At 41.9% G+C, this 18,768-nt stretch overlaps 1 protein-coding gene across 2 annotated transcripts in view; it reads left to right on the forward strand.

Annotated features, from left to right (window-relative positions):
- pdhx.S (pyruvate dehydrogenase complex component X S homeolog) overlaps positions 1–8,568 on the forward strand; it is a 52,220-nt gene extending 43,652 nt beyond the window's left edge. For both annotated transcript variants that reach the window (XM_018260262.2, XM_018260261.2), the window contains exons 9-11: positions 1,232–1,390; positions 7,160–7,224; positions 8,173–8,568. In XM_018260262.2, the coding sequence (XP_018115751.1) occupies positions 1,232–1,390; positions 7,160–7,224; positions 8,173–8,437 (489 nt within the window). In that variant the 3' untranslated portion in view covers positions 8,438–8,568. The remainder of the gene's footprint in view (positions 1–1,231; positions 1,391–7,159; positions 7,225–8,172) is intronic.
- The last annotated feature ends 10,200 nt before the right edge of the window (positions 8,569–18,768 follow it).

Consider the following 18,768-nt stretch of genomic DNA (forward strand, 5'->3'; position numbering starts at 1 on the left):
GCAGAGATTGCAGTCACTTTTAATCATTCCTATATCAACAGTTCGCTTGGGGAGAGACTGCAATATCACACAGCGCCCTCTGTTGGTTATATGAAAGAATAACAGTGCGCCCTCTGTTGGTTATATGAAAGAATAGCAGTGACTGCAATATCACACAGTGCCATCTGTTGGTTATATGAAGGATTAACAGTGATGGCAATATCACACAGCGCCATCTGTTGGTTATATGAAAGGATAACAGTGCGCCCTCTGTTGGTTATATGAAAGAATAACAGTGATGGCAATATCACACAGCACCCTCTGCACATGGTAGTGGGACAGTGGGACAATGCACACAGTAATCCGTTTGGCAATTCTCTGTCACCATCAACTTTGCAAAGAAGTTTGGTTGATCGCTGGGGGGGTCGCTTTGGCGGAATGTGCACTGCTGGGAGACAGGGCTGTAGTTGTGTCTATGCTTATACTCGAGTCAATAAGTTTTCCCAGTTTTCGTAGGTAAAATTAGTTACCTCGGCTTATACTCGGGTCGGCTTATACTTGAGTATATACGGTATTGTTATTGCTATTTTTTATTACTTATCCTTCTATTCAGGGGCTTCTATTCAGTTACCAAATTGCTTAATTGCAAATTGAAGAGCTGCTAAATTAAAAACTAAATAACTCAAAAACCTTCAATAATAAAAAAAAAAATGAAAACCAATTGCAAATTGTCAGAATATCACTCCCTACATCATACTAAAAGTTCTCAAAGGTGAACAACCCGGTCGTTCGGCAAGAAAAAATCTTTGCGTCTATGGGGAGCTTAACGCTGAGTTAGTCAGCGACTTTAAGGGGGGCCACATGGGACATAACTGTTTACTGAGTTTGTAATTGATCCTCAGCATTCAGCTCAGATTCAAAAGCAAACAGTTGTGACCCCCTCAAGCCACTGATTGGTTACTGCCCGGTAACCACTCGGAGAAAACCACAGAGCTGAAAGACAGAAAGTAGTGTTCTGGCTATTATGTTAGACATTCAGTCGCTCCAGCCTTTATTCATTACATTTTTGACTAACAATTAAAAAACGTTTTTTTATTTTGCACAGCCTATTTACCCAGTTTTTATTTTTATATTGAACAATTCCTTTAAGGTGGCATTTGCTGTTATATATATATAGCCTTGAGTTAATGGGGGTGGGCAGAAGCTCCAAGTGGAAACTCCTGCATTATTTGTGTTTCTCTTCCCACCATAGCAAATGCCTAATGTCAATGTGACCTGGAACGGGGAGGAAGCTACACCACTGGAAAGCATTGATATCTCCATTGCAGTGGCCACCGACCGTGGACTCATCACTCCTATCATCAAGCAAGCAGCCAGCAAGGGGATCCAGGAGATCGCTGCTTCTGCAAAGGTGAGAGGGACTCTGGTGTGTCCAGACTGGGGCAGAATCTAAAGATATACAGAGTCCTAGGGCCTCTACTCTGGGTAATGTCATCTTTGGAAGGTGTGTAAGATTATAATCATCCATCCATCCAGCTTTTAATTGTACCATCTATTGTGTCCAGTATTATTGGGTCCTAAACATTTAAACTAACACTGGTTGAACGTGGGTTACTAGAAGCTATCCAAGGTTGCTGGGAGTTGAATGTCAGCAGCATCAGGAGGGAGACAAATCCCTGATGTACACTGAATTTTGTGTACGGAATTCCACAGACCCCATGAAGCATGAAAGCAACATTTCTTTTTAACCAGCTTAAATCAATTCCAAGAGAACCCTGGGTTCGGTGGGGGTCCTGCCTTTTAGTCACTGCCCAATCCCAATAAGATATTCTTCCCGCAATCATATAATAATGCCAAGGGGCTGGGATTGGCTTGTCCAATTCGTCTCCGATCAGTGGCACGTTGGGACACTGCTGGGTTTATTTATCAGTTCAGCAAACCCTATTGTCCTCAGCTTCTCACTCCAGCAGCTCTCAGTGACTTCATTAAACATAAAAGACTTCCTCTGTGTTATTGAGTCTGAACCACTGCAGTTTTGGTAATTGTCTGACTTTGCCCAGAGTGAGACCTCAAATGGACATGAAAGTTAACTTCTAGTTGGGGGCAATTCCAAAATTTAAACATTCTACAGGTTACTGAACACAAGGAAACATGTTTACATGTGCAGATAGAAATAAATAGTATGTCTGTTAAAACTAATAATTTTCACGTTTGGTGTTACTGGTCCATTAAGAATGAGGCATATTAATATACAGTTGTGTTCAGAATAATAGCAGTGTGTTTAAAAAAAAAAAGTTAAGAAAGCTCAAAATCCTTATAATAGCTTCTATTTCCATACACACAAATGCATTGGGACCACTGCACATTCTTTTCCAAATAAAAACGGGAAGAAAAATCGATTTATTTTTGTTATTCCTTTACAGAAAGTTCAGAAAAGGGAATATTATGCTGTTCCAAACTATAACGGTCCCTCCATTCTTCTTTCCAAACTCAAACATTTACTGTATAAACTGAAAAACGTTTCAAGGTTTTGCTTTCCTTTGAATGACTGAACTAATATTGAGTTGTATAAGCAGTGTTTCTGTGCTGCACATCTGTGTTGCATGGACTCCACCAACTTCTAACAACCTGTTCCACAATTCTTCTGCATTTCTTTTCATTTGCTTATGCTTCACAAACACCATTTTTGATGTCACCCCACAAGTTTTCTATTGGGTTAAGATCTGGGGAGTGGGCCCCTCCATAACGTCAATCTTGTTGGTGTGGAACCAAGATGTTGCTGGTTTACTGGTGTGTTTGGGGTCGTTGTCTTATTGGAACCCCCATTTTAAGAGCATTTCCTCTTCGGCATAAGGCAGCATGACCTCTTCAAGTATTTTAATGTATTGAAACTGATCCATGATCCCTGGTATGTGATAAATAGGCCCAACACCATAGTATGAGAAACATCCCCATATCATGATGCTTGTGCCACCGGCTTCACTCTGTACTGGGACTTGAATTCAGTGTTTGGGGGGTCATCTGACAAACTGTCTGTGGCCTCTAGACCCAAAAAGAACAAAATGTTGCGCCATTTCTCTTAGGCCAGTCAATGTGTTCTTTGGCAAATTGTAAGCTCTTCAGCACATCTTTTTTTCAACAATGGGACTTTGCAGGGGATTCTTGCCGATAGCTTGGCTTCTAATTGTAACCGTATCACAGGTAACTTTACTCCTTCTTTCATCTTCCTGGAGCTGATCATTGGCTGAGTCTTTGCCATTTTGGCTATTCTTCTGTCCATTCCAATGGTCGTTTTCCGTTTTCTTCCATGTCTTTCAGGCTTTCTTTGCCATTTTTAAAACATTTGAGATAATTTTCAGCCTATCATTTTCTGTACTTCTTTATACGATCCCCTCTCCAATCGACTTTCTAATCAAAGTAAGCTGTTCTTCTGATCAAAGTCTGTAACGACCAATTTGACTCCGATTTTCAGAGAGAAATGCACTATAACCAGCAGCACGACATTTGCTCCTTCCTTAAATACGGGCCAAAATTGACGCCTGTTTTTTTCACAGAATGAATGAGCTCACTAATTGAACTCCACACTGCTATTATTTAGAACAAGCTATTATTATGTTGAACACTGCTATTATCTGGAACAAGCCTCAATAAATGACTCAATGACACAGAATCAGCAGCAAGTCATGACTGTTGGTTTTCTATTACTCTGCTATACCTAATATTACATAATTTGCAATGTAGAAATAAAGAGACAGGCACAAACATACATAGCAGTGTACAGGTGTGCAGCACACAAGCATGCAGGTATTTAACCCTCTCTGTGCAGAATAACGTGACGCCATATGTTTGAGATCCCCAAAGTGAAATGTGCTGGTGAATTAAGTGTATGTTCCTAATAATCAAAAAATTTGTTTTTAGTGTAATTTCTTGAATATCCGGCAAAGGTGTTTGTATGTCTCCCAACTCACATATAACTGTGTGCCACACCACCAGAGGCATCCCAGCGCCATGAGAGTACACTTGGAAGCAATCCATGCACCAGCAGCCATGTGAGATGGGCGTTCTCCCTGTTGCACAAAGGTTCTGTTCAGAGACAAGTACAGACAGAACTGTACTACAGTGTAATATTTCTGCCCTCACACCCCACCAAAGCTCATTCCCTGCCATCTGATCTCATTAGCTCCATGGAATTCAGTGTTAACTGACCTCTCTATTAGCGATATAGTTCACTGTGTCAGCTGCCATTTGTGCTGCTTCACTGTATATGGGGAGAGTCTAGTGACGCAGAGTTGCTTGTGCAATCATTTTATTATGCAACTGAGCAGCATTACTTAATATTACTTAATATACTTGGGGCTGGTATAAGGTAGGGCACAAGGTAGGTACAGACAGTGAAGTGTTATTGCACGGAGGTCAATCGCCACTCCATAAAAAACTAAGGAATTCAAGGTTCCCTGTCTGATGCTCATGTGAACAGTTACAGGTTGGCAGGGGCAGTTGTACTGCTGTTATTTTGTGCAGTTGTGGTAAGACCACTCTATGTTTTCAGCCATAAAGCAGGGCAGGACTGCTGCGTCCAATGGGGATCCGATCGGATCTGTTCAGCCACTGGGACAGAATGCTCTGTTATACAGATAGCTAGAATCCCGGCCATAAAGCAGGGCAGGACTGCTGCTTCCAATGGGGATCAGATAGGACCTGTGCAGCCACTGGGACAGAATGCTCTGTTATACAGATAGCTAGAATCTCAGCTGCCATAAAGCAGGACAGGACTGTTGCTTACAATGGGGATCATACAGGATCTGTGCAGTCACTGGGACAGAATGCTCTGTTATACAGATAGCTAGAATCTCAGCCATAAAGCAGACCAGGACTGCTGCTTCAAATGGGGATCAGACAGGATCTGTGCAGCCACTGGGACAGAATGGTCTGTTATACAGATAGCTAGAATCTGAGCCATAAAGCAGGGCAGGACTAGGCCAGCTATATGAGTAAGCACAAAAAGGGGAATATAATATACACATTTGCAGGTAATAGAATCCTTTTAACTAATTCCAGAGATATTTCTGCAGGCAATCTGCATTTTATTGCTAACATTCCCTTAATATTTAAGTTATTAAATGCTCCAATACTGTGGGTTCTCTGCCTTATTTATACATGAAAGTGTTGGCTGCACCATCTCTCTCTCTCTGAAAATCAACGTGTTCTCTGAACTTCTCCCCGCTGGAAGCCATTTGTGTTTAACGTTCTGCGTGCTTGGGGAGAATTAATGATAACGTGTTTTGTGTGAAACTTATTTCCTCTAGGATAGTGCCTTTATATATTTATATCTGCCAGTGAGTAGGTGCCCGGAGAAAGCTTATCACTGGTGAATTATGATTGCAGTGAATACCTTTTTTTTGCAGCATTCTCTCCTACACACCAGCGGTGAAACCATCCTGTCACTTGCTGCCTGTAAACACATCTAATTCCATAATAACCATCATAGTAGGGCAGAAGCTTTCTAAGCTGCAAGAAAGGGCCATTTCCTTGCCTTCTACACCCAACTTTGTGATCTAGGAACCCAATAGCACCCACATGTCCGTAGTACGTTACAACACATCTTATAATACAGGTATGGGATCCATTATCCGGAAACCCGTTATCCAGAAAGTTCCGGAAAGGCTATCTCCCATAGACTCCATTTTATCCAAATAATCAAAAATTTTGAAAAATGATTTCCTTTTTCTCTGTAATAATAAAACAGTAGCTTGTACTTAATCCAAACTAAAATATAATTAATCCTTATTGGAAGCATAACCAGCCTATTGGGTTTATTTAATGTTTACATGATTTTCTAGTAGACTTAAGAATGAAGATCCAAATTATGGAAAGATCCGTTATCCGGAATGTCCCAGGTCTTGAGCATTCTGGATAACAGGTCCCATGCCTGTACATAAGTTAGTGTCCTGTAAATACTATTCTAATTCCCATGTGTGATTTGTAATTTATATCTTTATAATACACAAAAGATATGAATATCCTGTAAATTATATCCTTATAAACGGTGAGTTCTGATGTCATCAGTTATAAACGGTGAGTTCTGATGTCATTTCTGTCACATGACTCACTGAAATTTGTGTATTATAATAAATAAAGTACCCCCAGTTGTAAAATATGAGGATATTAGAAGTTACCTCAGAGTTCCATGACCTGTATAAAAACACTCGGCCTTCGGCCTCGTGTTTTTATATGGTCATGAAACTCCTCGGTAACTTATAATATCCTTATATTTTACAAGAGGGGGTACTTTATTCACTATATATTCAGTGTTTATCTATTGGCACCTCTTGCTTAAAGTAGGGATGTTGGATTCTTAATCCTGCAACTGTAGTTCCGCATTTATTGCACAGGTATGGGACCTGTTATTCAGAATGCTCAGGATTTAGGGCTTTCCGAATAATGGATATTTCTGTAATTTGAATCCTAATACCTTAAAGGTGGCCATACACAGGCCGATAAAAGCTGCCGACAGCCCTCCAATGGGCTTCCCCGATCAATATTTGGCTGAAACTTGGCCAGATGTCGATCAGGCAGGGATAAAAATCCCGTTGGATTGCGGACCACATCTGATCCTTTATGTGATCCCGTGATCCGACTGCCCATATTCCTTTCATTATGATCAGATTGTTGGGCTCACGATTGGATCAGTACGATATCGGCCACAAGGTGGGCATATTGGGGAGAGATCCACTCATTGGTGGCATAGCCAAACAAGCGGATCTTTCTGTATGAGGCCACCTTAAGTCTACTAGAAAATCATGTAAACAATAAATAAACCCATTTGTTTAGTTTCGGTGTTTAGATCCGAGCAGCTAATTTAGGGCACTGCTGTCTAGCAACATCGGTATGATTCAGCCAGGAGAGTGGAATGGATAAGAAAACTTAGCTAAAGCACAGCAAACAAAACAATATCTGAGCATCTATTCTAAAGAAAATAAACTAGCTTAACAAACTTGGGTAAGCTATAAATAGGTTTATATAAAGACTTGGTGATAGTGCCCCTTTAAATAGTGTTCTGCTTTCTATGGGTTGTCTCTAGAGAATCGAACCGAGTGCAGGGCCCAGTTTGGATCATTTTAATGTGGCTTTTACTGGGTTTTGCTGGCTGGCATGACTTTACTTCTCTTCCACTTTGTAGGTCCTGGCACAGAAAGCCCGAGATGGGAAACTTTTACCTGAGGAATATCAAGGAGGGTCATTCAGGTAAGTTAGTGAGTAAAGGTGGCCATAGACATAAGAGATCCGCTCGTTTAGAGATGTCTCCAAACTAGCGGATCTCTTCCAGATATGCCCACATTGAACTGGGCAATATCAGGTTGATCCGATCGTGGACCCTAGGGCCCAGCTATCGGATCATAATGGATCTGATACGGACGGTCGGATCGTGGGACCGCATGGACGCACAGATGCGACCACGATCCGTTGGGATTTTTTAACCTGCCCAATCGAGATTGGCCAGATATTGATCGGGGAAGCCCGTTCAATGGCCCCACACGCCGGCCAATAAGCTGCCGACTCGGTCTGTCTGCAGCTTTTATCTCTCCGTGTATGGGGGCCTTTAGCCTAACAGTCTTTATTAACCAAAAGGGCTGAATTGTACTATGCTGCCTTAGGTAAACTCAGGGAGATTGGTCGGCCAGCAACAAATCTCCTCTTTTTCTGGGCGACTAATCGGCTCAAACTGCCTCCCCGCCTGGCTAGAATGTAAATTACCGGCGGGATGGCACTCGGAGCGATTCGTTTTACGAAGTCGCCCGAAGTTGCCTCACGGAGAAACTTCAGGTGACTTCGGCCAAACAAATCGCTCCGAGTGCCATCCGGCGGGCGGGGAGGCAGTTTGGGGAGATTAAGCACCCCGAAGAAGAGGAGATTTGTCGCCGGGCGTCTGATCTCCCAGAATCTGAGCGTGTGTCTATGCCCTTAGAAGTACTTCCTCTGATTTAGTCTATTGGGTGTTTGGTGTGACTGCTTGTCACCCCCTTGTCTTCTGCTCTAAAACCTAGCGAGCTGGCACCTAAGCCACAGGGGAAGTGCAACATCAGTGTATCTTTTTTTTTTTTTTTCAGTTTGTCTTCCCTGTTCATTATTTTGTCATACTTTTATCTCACCTTGTGTTTTTTTTTTTTTCTCTTACCTTGCTCTGACCTCCAGCATTTCCAATCTGGGCATGTTTGGAATCACCGGGTTCAGCGCAGTAATCAACCCCCCGCAATCCTGCATCCTGGCCGTCGGACGATCACGAGTCGAGCTGGCCCTGACCGAAGGGGAGGAAGGAAACCCGCAGCTCTGCCAGAAACAAGTCATGAATGTCACCCTGTCCAGCGACAGTCGGCTGGTGGATGATGAGCTTGCCTCTAAGTTTCTAGAATGCTTCCGCAAGAACCTGGAGAATCCCCTTCATTGCGCCCTGGTGTGACTGAGTGAGCCTTTATATTAAAGGGACAGTGTTACTGAAACACAATATGCTTTTAAAGGATAAGTAAACCTTTAAAATAAGTGAATGTAAAATGAATGAGCATTTTTGTTACATCCATTATTTATTTTGTTTTTATTCCAAGGTATCAAAGGATACATGTACTGTTAATATGAATGAATTTTGTAACAACAGTGCCACCTGCTGGTCATTTTCAAACCAGTCTGACCACCAAATAGTCAAGGAAGTTGTCAGGAGAAAGAAGGAGGCTGCTCTGATGTTCTTCTACTTAGGAAAAAAATTAGAAACCTCTCTCTCACATCTTTTCTAAGAAGAAGCCTCTTTCTTTCTCCTGACAACTTCCTTGACTACTCGATGGTCAGACTGGTTGGAAATTGACCAGCAGGTGGTGCTTTTGGAATAAAATTCATTCATATAAATAGTACATGTATCCTTTGAAACCTTGGAATAAAAACAAAGTAAATTACAAAAGTGCTTAGAATAGCACTCTCATTAATTGTACATTCACTTGTTTTAAAGGTTTACTTATCCTTTAAATACAAGCCTATTGGTACCTTCACTCGTAGGTATAACATGCCCTTATTTTTTCCCCATTCATAATTGTGCCGATACACAGCAGGAAGTGAGGCGTGTAATAGAAAATTGCTTCCCCCCCTCTATTGGCCAGGGATGGTTTTAGGGTTTAACTGTATAACAATGAGTTGTAGAACAACATCCCCTGTGTCCATCCTTCCAAATTACAATCGTCGGGTCAATAATACACATTAATTTATTAGAACCCAACAGGCTGCTTGTGTTTATTACATTGCAGGCTTTTGGGCTGCTCCCGTGGGAAATAAAGACTTGACATGAGTGACTGCACATGGACGGCCTCTCTATATGCAACATAAAATGTGTATCACTCCGTCAATAGGTGTTGACACTATCTAGTTTGTGTGTAATGATTTGTATTGTTACCTATAAGGCAGGGGTGTCCAAACTTTTGGCTCACCGGGCCACATTGGAAAAAGAAAAATTGTCTGGGGCCACACATGAAATACACAAACACGTTTGATTTGTAAAAGTAAAGGGAATACACAGAAAAGAACTACAATGTCAGTTGGATAACCAGATGGAGCTATACACTGGAATATGGGACACCTGGATATTAAATAGACTTATTATTATAATATTATTACTAGCTGGGCAATGGACAGAGTCCCTCCTCCTCCTCCTATATCCTTTGCGACATGACGTTTCCTCTGGAACCAAGCTGGGCCACATTCATATGCATCCTGGGCCGCATGTGGCCCTCGGGCCGCAGTTTGGACACCCCTACTATAAGGGATGCCAGTCTTGGTTTTTTAGCAGGTCTCAATTGAAGCAGAAGCAGCCCTTTTCTATGCCAGACTCCAGCTGACCTGAGCAGAGAAGAGTTTTGTTGTCCCTCTTCAGTATCCCTTAAATGGTGTGTACTCCTGAAATCTGGAGACCCGGCTCTGTGCCAGCCCTTGTGCGTGCCTGATTCAATGCCCCCCTTGTGTTGCAATAAGCTAGGCACTATCAATGGCTTATGGCCAGCGTCTCTCTGCTGTTCCTTTGTGTGCCCTTGTTTATTTAGAACTCTCTGGTATCTTGTGTTGGGTGACATTGAATAGTCCCCTCACCTGCCACATGTTAACTGCCCAATAGATCCTCGTGCTCTTCCATATGCGGAAGCACCGGCAGCTTTGTCTATAGACTCCATTGTTCACCTTCTTAACCCTGGCCAACCATTGTTCTTTATAGGAAACAATGGAAATAGTATATTATTTGACTGTTTCTACATACAGGGAACCTCTGGTGATGCAACCGCCAGCTAAACTGATTAGAGGGCAGTTCTGACAGCATTTCCAGTGTTGCAATTCCCTGCAAACTAACGCCTAGTCCAAGCCTAAAGGTTCTAAACTTTCCATTTTGAGTGGGAAAAGTGTTGGTTTAGTTGGATATCCCACTACTTTTTAAAGCCAGCATTTGAACTTTCTACATTTCTTCCTAGTGTCTTTCCCTGCCGTTCCTTTAAACTAAACCCTTAAAATTAATGTGGCTAAAAATGCCATATTTTATATACTGAACTTATTGCACCAGCCTAAAGTTTCAGCTTGTCAATAGCAGCAATGATCCAGGACTTCAAACTTGTCACAGGGGGTCACCATCTTGGAAAGTGTCTGTGACACTCACATGCTCAGTGGGCTTTGAACTAGGGATGCACCGAATCCAGGATTCGGTTCGGGATTTGGTCAGGATTCGGCCTTTTTCAATAGGATTCGTACGAATCATTGTGTGGCCGAACAGAATCCTAATTTGTATATGTAAATTAGGTGTGGGAAAGGAAATCACGTGGCTTTTCATCTCAAAACAAGGAAGTAAAACATTATTTTCCCACTTTTTCCTTTCCTGCCTCCAATTTGCATATGCAAATTGGGATTTGGTTCGGTATTCGGCCAAATCTTTCACAAGGGATTCGGCCGAATCCCAAATAGTGTATTCAGTGCATCCCTACTCTGAACAGCTGTTGAGAAGCTAATCTTAGGGGTCGTCACAAATTATTAAGGAGAAAATGAGCTTCCCCTGTAATATAAACTGATGCTACAGGTTTGCTGATTATTAAATTCTGATGCTAATTGCACTGGTTTTTGTGCTGCCATGTAGTAATTATCTGTATTAATTACTAATCAGCCTTATATTGTGACATTTATATGCTATGTGTACTGTATATTGTGAGTGGGTCCCTAAGCTCAGTAAGTGACAGCAGCACAGAGCATGTGCAGTGAATCAGCAGAAAAGAAGATGGGGAGCTACTGGGGCATCTTTGGAGACAGATCTTCCCTGCTAAAGGGCTGTGGTTGCCTTGGGCTGGTTCAGAAGCCCAAAATATAATTTACAGCATTTCTACCTACTTCTTTCGTTCTCCTTTAAGACTTTGTACCTTGCCAGGCTTGGTAATAGAAACTGGAGAATTTTATATGAAATAAGGGGCCTGCTGAGGGTGCAACCCATCTTTCAAAAATAGGGGCAATGCAATACCAGAAAACATTGTTGGTGTGTTTTCTTGTCCAAATCCTATTAGCTGCATTTATTGTTAGGCTGCACCCCTTGTATTCACCCAAAGCTACTTGGCCGGCTCTGCTTCCTAGGAACCATTGACTGCATATACATAACAAAGCACAAGCTACAAGTACTCTTATAATGGAGAATACATATGTTTGGAGCTTTCCGAGTAAGCATAGTCAGGTATAGTTTCCCTTTAAAAGACCGTTGCAGTAGAACTTTGTGTGTTCAGGGTCTTGCGTGCAGCTGTCCTCATTTGGACTTGTTGCTTGCACGATTCTGGCGCTATATATCTATCGTGGAAATCCGTTACTTGCCCTGGTGAATGGGGCCCATCCACGCGGAAGGCATTTTTGCTGTTTGACTTGATGCAGATGCTACTCATCTCTGCTTTGCTATTTTTGTCGTCTGGATCACATCCTGCCCCGAAATAAATTAACAGCCTGGATCGGTGCCTTCGCTTGAGCTAATGTGACATTGTTTGTAATATCCAGCCGTGATTTCAAATACGTCATGCACTTGCAGCTTCAGGTGCCGTCTCAAGTGCTTTCTTGGGCAGGACTTGTTTATTTAAAGGGTAAATCAGCGCTGTTTATAAGTAAGGCTTGTTTTCCCCTAAATGGACTGGAAAGGCCAGAGTGTGCTCAGAGCATTCCTTTTCGGCAGATTTGCTGGGAGCTGCCATATTGCTTATATGCTTTTATCAACTAAGTGACTCAGTCTATGTAGTTACAAATACAAGAAGATATTTCAGCAGCACTCCGATTATGGGGAAAAAAGTGTAAATGTATTCGTGCCTCAAGCTAAGCGACATAACGAGCTTATCCAGCCCTTTATCAAGCTTACAAAACGTGTCACAAACAATCCTTAAATAGTTTTATGAGGGGGGAGGTTCACTCAATTCAAAACATCGCTCCCAATCAGTGCCACTGACATTCACCCTGTGAAAGGGATACTGTCATGGGAAAAAAACATTTTTTTCAAAATGAATCAGTTAATAGTGCTGCTCCAGCAGAATTTTGCGATGAAATCCTTTTCTCAAAAGAGCAAACAGATTTTTTTTATATTCAATTTTGAAATTGGACATGGGGCTAGACATATTGTCAATTTCCCAGCTGCCCCAAGTCATGTGACTTGTGCTCTGATAAACTTCAATCACTCTTTACTGCTGTACTGCAAGTTGGAGTGATATCACCCCCCTCCCTTTTCCCCCCCAGCAGCCAAACAAAAGAACAATGGGAAGGTAACCAGATAACAGCTCCCTAACACAAGATAACAGCTGCCTGGTAGATCTAAGAACAACACTCAATAGTAAAAACCCATGTCCCACTGAGACACATTCAGTTACATTGAGAAGGAAAAACAGCAGCCTGCCAGAAAGCATTTCTCTCCTAAAGTTCAGGCACAAGTCACATGACCAGGGGCACCTGTGAAATTGACAAAATGTCTCGCCCCATGTCAGATTTCAAAATTGAATATAAAAAAATCTGTTTGCTCTTTTGAAAAATGGATTTCAGTGTAGAATTCTGCTGGAGTAGCACTATTAACTGATGCGTTTTGAAAACAAAAAAAACATGTTTTCCGATGACAGGATCCCTTAAAATACATGGATAATAAATACATACATAGTAGCAGTTTAAAAGCATTCTCAATATGTATCAAAAGTTTAACAATAAAATATCCAATTCCAGTAGTTAAATACAAAGTGTCCAATTACTTACTTTTGGACACTTTGTATTTGAACACTGGAATTTATTGTTATTTTTTGATACATATTGAGAAGGCTTTTAAACTGCTATTATGTATGTATTTATTATCTATGTATTTAACTAGTCACAGGGTTGGATAAAGGGCTGGATAAGCTCGAAACGTCGCTTAGCTTGAGGCACGAATAAAATGACACCATAGTCGGAGTGCTGCTGAAATATCTTCTGGTATATGAATCAGATCTGGGCAGACAGAGTCACAGACGGCTACAAAAAGCGGTGAGAGTGTTTGTGTAGCACTTCTTTGTCTTTGTCCGTCTATGTAGTTACAGGTTTGCAGGCCTCATTTGCTGGTTGTATGCAGCTGGGAACAATGCGGAGAATTTGTCTTGAATTTTACCTGAAAAAAATAATAAAATAATTTTCATGGTAGCCTATCATACTCCTCTTTCCAGAGAAGACACCGGTGATGGCAGATGCTGCCTTTAGGGATACCCCAAATCCCAAAGTGTTAAGCTGAACCCAATCCCAACCCTTTGTCATGTGACCTCAACGCTCTGGGCAACTTTGTAACAATTTCTGCACATTTTGGCTGTATTTTGGTTCAATCCCAAAATCTTGGATTTGGTGAATCCAGTCTGGTGCCAACATTGAAACACTCACCACGTTCTCCTAATTCCTGTCTGTTGCACTAGGTAGGGCCATGCAGACTGGCAGGGGGTGGAGGGTAAACTGCCATGCAGAACAACTTTAGACAAGAGTAGGGTGAAATGTCTTTCTGTCAGTTCTGTCCAACCTGTGGCCTCTCCATTGACAAAATACACAGCCTGGAAAAAGGGATATGAAACAAGTGTAATTTGGGAAGAGTTTTGCTCTTGCCGGTTCCCAATTGTATAATAAATGACTTGGCCAAGCCGCTTGCTGACAGTGTGAGAGCAGGAGGGCAGGTCCAAAAGCATGACTGTAACTGCCATACAGTTTAGTAAATCGTCACCACCGCAACCCCCCAGCACCCTCTCTGTGCTAGAAATAATCTTGCCCTCCGAGTCTCTCTGTTCTGTGTAATGTGCCCTGTTGCTCAGCTGCTCCGTTAATCAGCAGAGGATTTTGGTGGTTGATGTTCTCGGCATGTGAAAGGCTGACAGTTGTGTGATATTTCTTCCTCCAGCCACTCATGGAATATTCTGCCTGTTTAATCCTTCTGTTTCTCTTTTCATGACAAATGACTTTATATCGGCCGCTGTGCGTATTTTCCGTCTTCTACCCACACTTTTGGAGGGCAGTTTCCATTGGAAAGGCTTCAGGAATGCCCTGAGCGTGCCTAGGAAATCCATTCCTTCAAGCTGGGTTTGTATTTTCCCTCCCTACCAAGGTGGTTCACCTTTGAGTTAACTTTTTGTATGTTATAGAATGTCCTATTCCTAGCAAGTATGCAATTGGTCTTGATCATTTGTTTTCTTCTTCTTCCTCTGCCTCTTTCGAGCCTTCAAATAGGGGTTGCCAAAAACAAGGTATTGCTCTGTAAGGCTACAATTTTATTGTTACTTTTCATTACTTAAAGGATAAGTGAACCTTTAAGGGTAACTCCACACTGGGAGATTCGGAAAACGAATTGCCGTGTGTGATTAGCGCCGGCGTTTTTTCATTTTAGCTGGCGCAGAGTGAGAGAAGGCGTTTGGGGAGATTGGTCGCCGCAAAGACGAGGCGATTAGTCGCCAGGCGACCAAATCTCCCCAAAACAGCCCAGTGTGGACTTACCCTAAAATAAGTGAATGTAAAATTGAGGAGGGGGCTATTCTAAGCACTTTTGTCATTTACATTCATTGTTTATTTTGTTTTTATTTGAAGATATCAAAGGACTGTTAATATGAATGGATTTTGTTACAACAGCGCCAGCTGCTGGTCAGTTTCTGACCACCAAGTAGTCAAGGAAGTTGTCAGGAGAAAAGAAAGAGGCTGTTCTGATGTTCTGCTTAGGAAAGATGTGAGAGAGGTTTCAATTTTTTTCCTAAGCAGAAGAACATCAGTGCAGCCTCTTTCTTTCTCCTGACAACTTCCTTGACTACTTGGTGGTCAGGCTGGTTCGGAACTGACCAGCAGGTGGCGCTGATGTAACATAATTCATTCATATTAACAATACATGAGTCCTTTGATATCTTGGAATAAAAAAACAAATAATGAATGTAAATGACAAAAGTGCTTAGAATAGCACTCATTTTACATTCACTTATTTTAAAGGTTTATTTATCCTTTAACATCCTTTTCATTCCTTCGATTGTTCATATTTTAGTCTTTCGTTCGAACCACTGCCTGGTAGCTAGGGTAAACTGGGCCCTAGCAACCAGACAGCTGTTGAAATTCCAGACTGTAATGCTTCCGAACAGAAAGCTAAATAATTGAAAAACCACAATAAATTATAAAATGGGGGTCACTAAGCCCGGAAAATGGGGGTGAAATTGGAGTCCATAAGCCCGGCAGCCAAAAACAAGGTATTGCTCTGTAAGGCTACAATTTTATTGTTACTTTAAATTACTTAACTTACTTTTCATTCCCTCGAAATATTCATATTCCAGTCTTTGTTCAAACCTCTGCCTGGTATCTAAGTTAAACTGGACCCTAGCAACCAGACAGCTGTTAAAATTCCATACTGGAGAACTTCTGAACAGAAAGCGAAATAACACAAACACCACAATAAATTATCAATGTTTACGTTTTACTTAAAGTTGATTTAAAGCTGAACAACCGCTTTAAGGGGTATTACAATAAGGGAGGCAGATATTTGCCTGCTAGGGGTCCATGTTCCCAAAGTTTTGGGGGGCAGCATAATGGAACAGAAAGTAGCAGTGCTGCCTTGCACTTGTGGGCTTCTAGGTTTGATTCCCTCCGATGTTTGTATTTCCTCCCATTGTCTGCCTTATACTAACATTATAATGGGCACTCCCTATTTTACTAAGGGAAGGGGATCCTTTGTCCTTTGGCAGCCACCTGGCATTCTCTTTGTTCATCATCCAAACAGATACCACCCTCAAGGTTCACAGCCAATATGGCTGGATACAGTTTCTTTGTCTTTCTGAATATTTTGCAAGTCAGGACTGTGCCCCCCAATCAAACCGAGTCATGGTTCCGGCACTGGAGATTCACTTACATAGACAGTTGTCGCCCAGATTAAACAATACCATCTTTGCTGCAACAACAAAAAAGGCAACACAACCGGTTTGGCAACTTGCAACTCATCTTTAAAATCTCGTCCTGGCGGAATGAGGCAGTTGGCAAGTAAATACCCAGCCTGGAAAATTCCATTAATGGTGCACGATTATATCTGTGTACTGATGGACTCACCCGTATTTTTGGGTTTTATTTGGCTCTTTAAACTTTTGATACTTAGATAAGGCACAGATAACCCCAAATGTCACGAGGTTTTTGTTACAAATAAAAATCTAAACACAGTCCTAAATTAAAGGGTAAGTACAGTGTCAGACAATAATTCCACTGGAGAGCTGGTTACAATGCAGTGTTGTGTTTTATTGAAGATGTATAAGCACTACATGTTTCGGACCTCTAGGGTCACTTTTTTTCTGGGTTGTGATATCACTTTTTCTGATGGATTGTGGGGGTTGAAGGCCTTAAAAAAGCACACTTCATTCAACTGCACCAGAGGAAGGACCCTAGAGGTCCAAAACATGTAGTGCTTATACATCTTCAATAAAACACAACACTGCATTGTAACCAGCTCTCCAGTGGAATTATTGTCTGACACTGTACTTACCCTTTAATTTAGGACTGTGTTTAGATTTTTATTTGTAACAAAAACCTCGTGACATTTACAAACACAACACTGCATTGTAACCAGCTCTCCAGTGGAATTATTGTCTGTACCCTGAAGTTTATTTGGACTTGGCTAACTCCACCACTGTATGATTGAGCAACTGACATGACTATACTATCCAATATCCAATTCATGTTTGAATCTTGTAAGTACAGTGTCATTGTGGAAAAGGCATCCTAATAGGTAACAGTCACACTCCCTTCCCAGAGACTATCTCTCCCTACTATACCTGCTTTCCCACAGTCACACTCCCTTCCCAGAGACTATTATCCCACTGTTACTATAGGCACCATCTCTCCCTACTATACCTGCTTTCCCACAGTCACACTCCCTTCCCAGAGAATTATCCCACTGTTACTATAGGCACCATCTCTCCCTACTATACCTGCTATCCCACAGTCACACTCCCTTCCCAGAGACTATTATCCACTGTTACTATATGCACAATCTCGCCCTACTATACCTGCTATCCCTCAGTCACACTCCCTTCCCAGAGAATTATCCCACTGTTACTATAGGCACAATCTCGCCCTACTATACCTGCTATCCCTCAGTCACACTCCCTTCCCAGAGAATTATCCCACTGTTACTATAGGCACCATCTCTCCCTACTATACCTGCTATCCCACAGTCACACTCCCTTCCCAGAGACTATTATCCACTGTTACTATAGGCACCATCTCTCCCTACTATACCGGTTATCCCACAGCCACACTCCCTTCCCAGAGACTATTATCCCACTGCTACTATAGGCACCATCTCTCCCTACTATACCTGCTATCCCACAGTCACACTCCCTTGCCAGAGACTATTATCCCACTGTTACTATAGGCACCATTTCTCCCTACTATACCTGTTATCCTACAGTCCCAGGAGTTATTGCTTATATTTAGGCAAGCCCAACTTTGGACTCGCCCATTAAAAGAAAGCTCTGATAGGGAGGTGTAAAATGGTTCTTGCCAATTATGGAAACCATGGGGCAAATTTACTAAAGGGCGAAGTGGCTAACGCTAGCGAAAATTCGCCAGTGTGACGTCATTTCGTTACGTCGCTGATTTACTAACGGGTGCTGGCGTAAATTCGCTAGAGAAGTGGACCTACTCTAGCGCTACTTTGCACCCTTACGCCAGGTGAAGTTGCGCTATGGCAAAGTGATGTAACTACACTAATTCACTAACTTGCGCATTTTACTGAACGTTACCTCGCCAGACTTGCCTACGCCACCTCAGACCAGGCGAGTAGATAGGGCTTGCTTCAAAAAAAGTTGAATTTTTTTCTAATTCCCAAGCATATGGCACCTAAAATATACAGTGGGCACAATATATTTTATTTTATGAAGCTTTCCCTGGCTTGTGTAGTGTAATGTATTTGCTGCTACATATACGTCCATTGTACTTTAACTTGGCGCGTATGCAAATTAGGCATCGCTAGCGCAACTTCACTTTGCTTGATGAATTAACGGTAGCGCAACTTTGCTACCTTTCTGAGCACAACTTCCGATTTTAGTGAATTAGCGGCGCCCTGGCCAAGCCAACGCTGGCACAACTTCGAAGGTAAGTAAATTTGCGCCCATGTATCAAAATGAAAATTTTAAAAATTCCGTTTCCCACTCTCTTCCCTGTACTATTGTTTCTGTTCCTGTTAAAACATAGTTGTGTAACACACTCATTCAGAATATTTCCTACTACCCAAGTTTTGTGTAAAACCCTTTC

The sequence above is a fragment of the Xenopus laevis genome, chromosome 4S (genome assembly GCF_017654675.1).
Source record: "Xenopus laevis strain J_2021 chromosome 4S, Xenopus_laevis_v10.1, whole genome shotgun sequence".
NCBI lineage: Eukaryota > Metazoa > Chordata > Amphibia > Anura > Pipidae > Xenopus > Xenopus laevis.